General features: G+C 41.9%; 1 protein-coding gene across 1 annotated transcript; it reads left to right on the forward strand.

Moving 5' to 3' along the window:
• Positions 1 to 8,241: 8,241 nt before the first annotated feature.
• LOC134202787 (differentially expressed in FDCP 6-like) lies at positions 8,242 to 10,985 on the forward strand. Its single transcript, XM_062677779.1, is given in 5 exon segments — positions 8,242 to 8,908; positions 9,127 to 9,315; positions 9,381 to 10,357; positions 10,359 to 10,632; positions 10,693 to 10,985. Coding segments are annotated over 5 exon segments (1,641 nt in total). The 5' UTR covers positions 8,242 to 8,809; the 3' UTR covers positions 10,795 to 10,985.
• The last annotated feature ends 47 nt before the right edge of the window (positions 10,986 to 11,032 follow it).

The raw sequence follows: 11,032 nt of genomic DNA on the forward strand, positions 1-11,032 counted from the left end.
AAATTACAGGACGTCGGTAAAACATTAACATTTCTTTCGGTAAAAATTTATTGATTTTACGGATCGATCAGTAAAAGTAGAAAGAGGATTTTTTTTTGAAAAGAGAAACAGAATGTAAAAAGGAAGACAAAACAAAATTGTAATATTTAAGAAATCATGATTTACTTTTTGCCCTTCAAACATCAATTGGAATTATGTACCTATTCTTATTTTCGATTTTTTTTTATTTTACTGCCTCATTTTCAATTTGTTTTCACTGAAAGTTTTTCCTCCATCAGTTTAATTGATTATTTATTTGCAGTCTTGTTGCAGTCTCAAGCATACTGATGCCATATGCAATTTTTGAACGATGCTTTTCTTGTTATACTGGCGGTCAACAAAACTATATTCATCCGTGGACTTCACGACTAGAATGGATTCTAGCAGAACACATGCCGAACCGTGAAGTCTAACTGCAAAATAGTTTGTTTGGACAAAATAACTTGTGAACGCCGGCACAAAAAGAATTGCATCGTTTAAAACGATATGAGACCACTAATGCTTATCTCATCACATTCAAATGATTGAAAAAAAAATGGCGTCTGTTTCTTTTCTATTTAGTTTCAATTGTTTGTTAACAGTTGTCTCCGGTAATTTTTTTAAAGTATATTTGATGAAATGTTCGATAAAGTTACATGTTTTACTGTCAGTACCAGTATTTTATCACCGAACAGCCTATAAACTAATGAATTGCCGAAAGAGTCAGTAATTTCTTCACGGTGTACAGCAATATTTTTTCCATTTACTGAGTTATCGGTAAAAATATCAAATTTTGACAGTAGTTTTACAATTATCTCAGTAAAATCATGATTTACCGAACTAAAACTGTAAAAATAATTACCGAACAGCGAAGTCCTTGCTTAGTGTGTATTTTGATGTTTGGGAAGTAAACCGGTTTTGGCCACCTTAGTGCCTAATTTGGCCAACCGTGAAAAACGCATATTTTTCAAAAAATATCGGTCAATTTCAACAGCGAAGAATGATAAAGGATGTATCTTCTGCTAGAACCCCTCGAAAATTGCTTTATTTTTGGCGAGAAACAAGCCAAATTAGGAACATGGCTAAAACTGGTACAGTTACCCTACCTTTATTCATCGTAAGACTGGCCCGAATTTTGACTAGAGAGAATGGAATCCTATCAACCATGAACGAATGGATTGTGTACGGACGCGGAGGTAAAGAACGAAATACAACTGTTCTTTGACAGTGAACTTGTAAGCAGGGCCATACTATACCATCACAGAAAGGATAATTCCTTTAAGCTGATTCAAATGTTTTGAACCTGAAGTTTATTTTTTCAAGATCATACAGCAGGCTTTTAATAGTGGTTCACATACCAATTTCATGTACCGTAATCCGGGAGAACATTGATCATTTTTTGTTTTGTAAATATTTCCTCCGTAAGTGAAATCATGGCTTTTTCAGATTTTTAAAACGAGTACTGCTACATGTAGAACTTATAGGGCTGTTATTAAATTATATTAATAAAAGAGAAAAACGTCTCTCAAAGCGATTTGATGTAGATGAAACAATAGAAGAACTAACTGAACTAAATTAAGATAAAATCGTACTTTTTATAGCAGGCTCGGAGACCCATAGTGTTATATACCAATCAACTAAGTTAGATGAACTGAGCAAATGTCTTTCTACTGTGTGTATGTTTGTGTACGTATATGTATGTGTGTAGTAATCCTTACCCGATATTCTCGTAACGAGTTGCTTTGATTTTTCAAACTACCGGCCATTTATTTTAAAAGTTATGAAGAAAATGGTAAAATCTTCTAACTAATCTACTAATCAGGAAACCTAGTGTTGGTGATGAAGTGTCGCGAGTAAGTTTACAAAAGGGCTGAAAACTTTTTTTTTCAGTTTTCAAAAATTAAATTTGAAATGTCTGGAAAACGGTAATACTTAGGAAGAAAATATATACTAGCTTTTTTGTTCAAAATTGACTCAGGAATAAAAAAATCGACGTCAAATCTCGCATAACATATGATTACGGCTTATAAACCAAAACCATGATTTTTCATTTTCTAGCATAAACGATTGCTTTGTAAATGATTCTTTATCGTAGGTAAAACTCCGTACTTAATATCTCTTAAGAAACACATTTATTGGTATTTTGAGTGAACGTCTCATGAACAATTTGCACCATAGTGGTTTTTAAGTCCTTTGTTGGTGCCCTTAACTACCATGCGGAATGTTTGCTTTGGTTTTTAGGCCGTTCACTTTATATTGTTTATTGTTATTGTTTTCATTGCTTCAAGTTATTTCAAAATGTATATTCTTACTAGGTTTTTAATATATCGCATAGCAGAACTACTCTGGCCTGGCTAACAAATCTAAACAAATCCGATGGTGTTACTTAGCTTTGAGCAAACGGCTTAAAACCAGACGTGTTGCCGGTAATGTGAGTAAACGGCGCGACTTTTTGTTTTAGCTGAAATTTTGAAGATTTCGAATAGTTTTCAATTAATCTTTATCTACTGTTATAATATAACCATTTACGTATGGCATTGACATGGTTTTTGCAATGAAATGAGCTTCTACTTTAATAAATGAATTAAATTACTCATAGAAAACTTGAACCTCATTTTTCTCGGTTCAGCATTGTTGGTTTTTCGGCCCTAATCATATGTTGCTCGAGAAATGTATATGGTTTCTTAGAAATAGTCTATATTTCAAAAATTAGCCAAAAATGCCTTCTCCTAATTTTTTTTTATTTTAGACTTCTCCATCAATCTGATGTTGTTGAAATGTAATATTTTCGCCATAAAGCCCTTTTAGTTCTATATAAATCGTTCTCAGACAGTTTTTTCGTACAATGAACGGCTCAGAGTTACAATTTTATAAATTAGGTTACTCGAAAACACATACGACCTTTTAAAAATTACTCGAGGTCGAATTTTTATGAAATTAGTAGAAATTGGTCAGTCTGTTGTGCTGAAAATATGTTCAATATTCGTTCAAAATCAATGCTAAAAATTCGTTATTTTCGTGTTATTCTGCGTGGAATCCGTTTAGGGTCGATATTCACGTAGCGGTTTCTTACGCTGCGTGTACGCCGCGTTCACGCAAAGTACCCGGCATCAAATAGAGTAATGCACACGTAAACGTGTGCACGACTACATTTGATGCTGGCAATTTGCGTGGACGCGGCATGCTCTGGCAACTTGAAAAATGCTACGAGGGCAAATATTTTAAGTCAATAACGGTGCCGGCCACGTCCTTATGGTGTTAGGGATTAGGAAGGATTTTTAGTCCGACTCTCGTTGCTACTAGAGACCGAGTATACCTCTGCATCTCCACGATTGTCTTGGGATAGGATATCGTTTTAGTTACAAAGGACGATTTATCTGGATTCACTTCGGTAAGCGATGCGATCTATGGGATGGGATAAAACACTAATTAACTACTTTTGCTGTCTCGCGACGAGAAAAAACACACATAAGGTGGCATAAGCAAACTGAGGAGGATAGTTGTAGAGCGAGTTGTAGAACCGTAACGACGCGCAATACTAACACACAATCCTCCAAACACCAACTTATTACCTTCCCTGTATCGCGATGAGAAAAACAAGTTAAATTATGCACGCCCGGTGGGATATGCAAACTGTGAAGAATCGCGTTTTGAGCGACCGAATCGACGTGCAGCACTCAGTACTTACTTGCCCGATAACTACTGCAAGCTATAGAAGATCGCACTTGTCTCAACCGGATCAAAGCGCAATACAAGCGCATTATCCGCCGAATATCAAAAAGCTATTTTTTGCTCTGGCTCGCGGCGAATAACACACGCACTGCACTTACTTTCTCGATGGCTACTGCAAGCTATAGAAGATCGCACTTGTCTCAACCGGATCAAAGCGCAATACAAGCGCATTATCCGCCGAATATCAAACAGATCACACTAGGCCGCATTACGCCTGATGTGTATGAACGCTCCATTCTATGTTGCCTCAAACATCTTCGGCATATTCGAAGTTTATTATTATTGTCTTTATTAACGAGGTATTCGGCAGAGTATTCGAGGTTCACGAACTGCGCCCACCTTGTCTCGTTGTATATATGCCGTATTCTCAGTCGTGCCTGTAGAATCATCGATCTACAATGTCTAAGATTTGACGCGGGTGCTGACTAATCCCTTTCCTTGACGCGATGCTCTTGGTAAAAGCCGTTTTATTTTCGAGGGTTAACTGCAAGACTGGACTGGTATCTTCCGCAATCGACAAAATCCTCTCAGAAAATGTGATTAGGTTCATCTTTGTCCGTATTCTACTATATCTTGCCGAATCATGTTGTGAGCTCCTGCATTAGCGTTACGTTCTTCTTCTTCATCATTGGCATTTCATCCCCCACTGGGACATTGCCGCCTCGCTGCTTAGTGTTCATATTAAGAACTACCACAGTTATTTACTGCGAGGTTTCTAAGCCAAGTCACCATTTTGCCTTTCTCGCACACCAAGGTGTAACGAAAAGGCTATATATTCACTTCCAAGACGATGTTGTGATAGAAGGTCCGGAGACCCATAGTGTGATATACCAATCGACTCAGCTCGACGAATTAAGATGATGTATGTCTTTTTTTTTTCTTCCTAAGCAATGGAGGGGGAATCTGCTCAACAGACATCCTGGGTTGTCCAGGAAGTGTGGGGTTAGGGACTACCTCCAACAGCAAACGAGGGAGGCAGGACCGACCCGCTAAACCGTTTCCATTGCCGCCAAGCCCATAGCCCCTTCGGTACAACCAGAAAGTAATGCTTCAAAGGAGGGCCAGTGCACAACGCACCCTCGAGGTTAGCTGCGTATCCTTGCAGCATCGAACATCGTGACTCGCTTTTTTAGAAGAACACCATGGTATCGGGCCAGCGCATTGTCACACCGACCATCCCACCTTGACGCTCCCTAACTTGACTACCTTGGAGGCATCCGCTGCAGATAGCCGAACCAATGCATCCTGTGTCCCTGCCGGACCTTTCCGTAGCCTAACGGCTGCGGTGGGCGTCTCCACTTCATACTGTCGCCGTAGTGCCGTGACGAGCTCTTTGACTTCGGTGATCTCGTCCAAGTCTTTAACCCTTAGATTCACCTCCGTCGTGAGTGCCCTCACCTTGACCGTCTCGCCTAGGACTTCCTCCGCCAACTTCGGCGGCGCCCTTTTGCGAGACGCCACGCTTCAGCTCGAGGATCATCTCGCCCATCCGGGCACGTCTTATTCGACGTACGTTGGCGCCGAGTTCACCGAGCTTGACGTCACTCCTCATCGCCTTCAAGACGTCCGAGTACTTAGCCTCGTCCGTCTTGATGCCTAGGGCATCGCCCCTGGAGCGATTGGCGCCTACCCTAGACTTCTTGCTACCCTCATTCGCCTGGGCCTTTTTTTCGGCCCTTGACGTCTTCGGTTTCCTCTTGTTCTTGACCAGGGTCCAGGAGGCGTCATCCCCCTCTATTTCCCTGGTCTGGGGCGGCTGAGAGTTCTCAGCCTGCCGTAACCCCTTACCACCGTCTTTCCTGGGTGGACGGACCTTTATAGGTCCTGATCCCCCGGTTTGGGAGGTACCTGGCCGGGGTTCAGCTTCCCAGCCCCACTACCATTGTTCGGGGTAGTAACCCTCCGCTTTTTGGAGCGGTCCCCAGGGAGATCATCGCCTGGAGACTGTCTCCCCCGTTTTTGTGTCTGCTACGTTGGAGCAGTGACCCCCGACGTGCCTGCGAATGCTTGAGCCTCAGTCTGGGTAGACTTTGGCACCACCGTCTTCGCTGGCGCGCCCTCGGTCGATTTGACCTTGCCCGAGTCCGCGAATCCTTGGGCCTCAGTCTGGGTAGACCTCGACTCCACGGATTTCACGGGTTTACACTTGGCCGTCCTGACCGCTATCTCCAGCTTGGCGTCCAACATCGACTTTCGAAGTTTCAGCTAGCTCCTCTTGAGGTCCTTACTGATATTATGCTTCGATGACGCAAAGTCGATGATGGCGTCCAGCTGTTCCGTCGCCACCTCGAAGGCCGAAAGCCCATCGCGTTTGCGGTTCATCGCCTTCACAAGCCATGTGCCGTCTATAACCTCTACCGGCGTAATCTGGTTGATGGTTAAGTGACCCACGCTGGCGCTGCGCACCGAGCTGCCGACTATTGCTTCTGGCCACCTCTTGCGAAGAGGTTGTCGCCTACACTACTACCACTAATTGAAGAATTGACGTATATCATGAGGCTCATATGCACGATCTAATCCGAAAATTGTCTAGACCGGCACCGGGAATCCAACCCAGCCACATGGTCTTGCTTTGTAGGCGCGCATCTTATCGCACGGCTAAGGAGCGAGCGTTACGTTCTACACATAATATTTACGTTCCCGGCGTAAGTTGTAGAGTTCTGCACAGTTCTGATAACCATCTGCGATGAAGCTTCGATACGCCGATGGGCTTCGATGTCATGGCCTTCGAAAAAAAGAAATCATCGTCCCGTTGGCGGTGGTAAAGCATCGTTCTTCATACAATTTCTGTGTGGAATCATGTTCTCTTCATCTCTATACACACATTTATGTCAGTGGTCAGTTGCTATCGCATCCTCAGCCCACGTGACTCAATGAATCCCCCTCTTCGTCATATGATTGGTTGTCCTCGATGTCATCGTCGATCTTGTCTTATTGTTAGCTATCTTACAGATTATCTTCATGTTCCTTACCTTTTGGATCCTTGTCTGACGTACCCTATTTCTGTAACAAACCTTTCACCTTAGTTAACCGATCGGTTACTCTCGCCCCTGGTACTGGACAACTTCATACTTCCGCAATTGCTTCCATTACCTCGAACTTCTTCATGAACTTGCGTTGTTTAGTTTTTTTTCCGTTGAATGCATCCGTTTGTTCTACTTTTGTAGATGATGAATCTCCAGTAGGCCGCCAATACCATGCAGAAAGGGCTACTTTTATGATGCCAGAATGCAGCATTTAACCAGAAATTAATATCAATATTTCTGATTACCATCAGTTTCAAGTTCTTATGTTTATTGTGTGCATGATGGTTCAATAAACCTGCGTATTGAAAGTAATTTGTTTGATGTGAACTCAACTGAAGCACAATAAATAAGCATCTGAAGTATTTGATTATTCGTAAAAAATGGTGAAATAAACAACATTTTTCGCATCGATAATCAAGTATCGATCGAACCTTAACACCTCCGCGAATGAAACTGTGATTGCCGGTTGTGTTTGACTACATAGATCACTAATAGACAGGTCAAGGCGAACGCAATGCGACAGGGGTTTTTGAGTTCGGCTAAAGATTGGTAGGCGGTAAAGAGCTGACCATATCTGTGTGGAAATTGGCGAGATGCTATCCGGATACATGCAGATTATTCCTGGTGTCCACCAAGCAAGCAAACAACCAACTAACGTGGTGGAGTTAATCAAGCGAATGATGATGTCTGCTCTGGGTGTCGATGATGTATTTGGTAATCCAATCAGAAACTTGTTTGCAATTTAGTACGAATTAATTAGAGATGATGATGCTATGACCTTTATGCGGAACTTATTTTAGAGATATTTGATTGGTTTTCCTAATCGAAAATATACGTTTCACTGGGTTTTGTTTGATAAGATATAAATTTAAAATCTTACAATAGAAATCTACTTTTATAATGAAAATAGATAAATCTAAAAGTAAAATTACAAATAAATGGGAGATAAACAATAATATAGCTCTAAATATAAAAGGAAATAATAACAATGAGCCACCATCGCTCGCTGGACTGAATAATTCAAGCGCAAATGTGTGAATCACAAGAAAATAATGAAACTTAACCGAGCCGAAACAGTGCTCATTCTAAAACACTTTGAGTGTCAGACATTCTAGGTTCACGTATTTCAGAGCGGAAGTATAAATGCTCCAGCGAAAAAGCGAAATTGTAAAATTACCAATATTATTATTATTATTGTTTTTTTTAATTAAATAAATTTGCATTTAAAGCTGACTATATAAAAAATGTGTAAATGCAACAAAAGTGGTAAAAATATGTCCATTACATATTTTTTAAGTTTTTGCCTTTCGTATGACTTGATTAGAAATCCCAAGAATTTTAATAGATTGCAAACAAATGTCCCGTATTGAAAAATAATTGACTATTTTGGATTTTGAAGCACAGGCTGTTGCTTCCACATTTCAATTTTTGTCGTTTACGATCCTTTTTTCCAGTGAATTACGATAATCCAATTGAACATTCACAAAAATGTAAAGATAAGTTTGATTCTAGGTATTTGTTGTAAAAGTTCAGTTCATACTCGTGATAATGCTCTGTGTGAAACGCATCAGATAGGCATATTGGATTTCAAATTTAATTACGGATCGCTCATTTTTCCACCGTTGTCCAACACTGCTGTGTCCGAATTCGAATTATGGGAGATTACCTTGTGCGCAAACGAACAATATGTTTCATTAATCGTGAGAATTTTCCATCTCTTAGCTGTCTCCAGGTTTCTTCTCTGTAAGTGAGTGACGAAAAAATAGCACCGATTTAGCAGTGTTTCAGTTATGAACAAAAACAAATGAATGGAATAATGACTACAACAGAAACAAACACATTCCCCTAATAGATGGGCTGTGCGTGACGCGGGCAAGTGAAATGAAAAGTGCTGTGCTCTGAACAAACCGCGATTGTGTGTCCGATTCAAGAGGGTGATACCAAGCTAACCAAAAGCGCACCCGTCGATTACTTCGCCCTGTATAGAAGAGTAGAAGCACCGCGCCGCCGGGGCACGTACGCGATTAGCAAAAATGACGACACTTCTGAAGAACGTGACCAACAGTATCTGGCATGCGTTTCGCGCTCTGCAACAGGACTGCTCAGGATTCGTTGGGAAGTCGAAATTGAAGGTAAGTGATGGTAGCTTTTAGTTTTGTTAAATTATATAAACTTTCATTGCCGGATGGTTGCAACCAGTGGAAGTGGTACCACAAACGTGATCACAGCGCTTGTTTTGACTTTTACTGTTTTGAACCCCAGGTATCTCAAAAAGGTGCAAATGTAAATACATTGATGCCTAAATGATTATGCTTCATGGATTCTGTTTTTTTCCTCATTTTTCCTCCAGGTTCTTACAGCCAACATCGCCACCCTACTGGATCTGTACGGCGTAGAACGCGGACTCGATCACTACCGATCAACACCAACACTAAACTTCGATCACTATTTGTACTACCTCGGGCAGGAGGTTTTCTCATCCATATCTAACGAGCTCCCGCTGTCGGCCGTGCGCAACTATGAAGGCAAAATTGATGAGGTGTGTTTATCCATTTTGCGTTCAGATGTTAATAGATCTTTACTAAATTTGATTTCACTTTTCAGGTGTGCTGGTTAGTTTGCCACAAGGACTTCCAGCTGAAGGATGCCTATTTCACGGAGGAGGCCACTTACCAGTTGTTCAGAATATTCTGCATGATGGCCGACTTATTCAACGATGAGTTGGACGATAACCTTTTCACGGTGAAAATCCACCCCTCGGAAGCGTTGATCGTCGTGAGGCAACTATTGAACTCGCTCGGTTTGGACTACAACAATGAGGAAAAGTATGACTACTTGAAAAAGTGGGACGATGGACTGGAATTCGGCGAGTTCCTAGCGATTTTGAGGTTCAAAGACTTCGACAAACTAAACGACTACGTGGCGTCCATTTGCGAAGCAATCAGGGACATCTACCAGACGTTGATTATGGATGTGATCAAGAAGGGTTATCTGTACAGGAGGGGATACGTGCTGCCGACCTTCCGGGAGTACTTCTTTGTGCTTCAGCCTTGCGAGTTGACGTACTACAAGCATCACACGGATAGGGAGGTATGCGGGACGATAGCGCTAGATTCGAAGTTCAACGTCAAGCCGTGCATATCGTCCTCGGGTAAGACTGAGCGCATTCCGAAGTTCACCCTAATCTCGGGTGATCGCGCATACGATTTGGGAACCCAGGATCACAAGACACGGCTGCAGTGGATATCGGCGCTGCAGTTGGCCATAACGTACTCAACCGGGCGGGAGGGTTTCCAGCGGGATACGGTTAACCGGAGGAAACAGCAACGGGAGCTGGATTTGAGAAAGCGCCAAGAAGAGGAACGTTTGCGCAGTATTCACCTCAAACAGTTAGAAGATACCAACGTGCAGTTGGAGCAGGAGAAGCTGGCTCGTATTGCGGCGGAATCGCAGGCACGGCAATACCAAGCGGTCGCACGGGAGGACTCACGTAGGGTGGCTGAGCTGGAGGATGTAAAGCTGTGCTTGGAGAGGATGTTGGAGGATGAAATTCAAGCCAAACGGGACGAAGAAATTGTGAGGCACCCAGGCACGAGTATTAGCCGAGGAGTGGGAAAAGCGAGAAGAGTTAGAGCAGTTACAGTCAGACCAGAAAGCACTCCTGGAACTGGAACGGCAGAAGCGGATTGAGTTTGAGCATATGCAACAGGAAAACGAAAAGCGATTCAAGGAAGCAGAACAAAAACTACGGCAGTTGGAGGACGAAAGAAAGAAGCTGGATCGAGAGCTGAACATGGCCAGACAGAAGATCAAGCTGTCCGAGGATAATAAAGGCATAGTCGAGGCAAAACTACAGGTGAGTTGTGGATTTGGTTGATTGCAAAAATGATTGATTAAGGCGCGTATTTATTTGTAGGCTATAGCCCCGACGTATCGCAAAGCCCCGGATTTCATGATTCGCAGGACGCAGTCGTTTGTGGCGTCCGATCGACCAGTGATTGTGGCAGTCCCCCGTTAGCATGTTGAGCTATTTTGAAGCATGCCAGTAACAAGATCTTGTTTTAGTCATTCGAGGACAGTCACGACGAGGGATCGTTCTTTCTGTTGAAATAAATTATTAGATTAGTTGTATAAGAAGTTCAGTATTTTTATTATCGTTCGGTGCCGCCACTAACTCATTATTGTGAAGTAATGTTTTAAGATTAAGCTTTTTTTTATGAAATATATTTTTTATATTCTGAAAAAACGTGCTCGAT

This window comes from Armigeres subalbatus, unplaced genomic scaffold (assembly GCF_024139115.2).
Source record: "Armigeres subalbatus isolate Guangzhou_Male unplaced genomic scaffold, GZ_Asu_2 Contig1411, whole genome shotgun sequence".
Classification (NCBI taxonomy): domain Eukaryota; kingdom Metazoa; phylum Arthropoda; class Insecta; order Diptera; family Culicidae; genus Armigeres; species Armigeres subalbatus.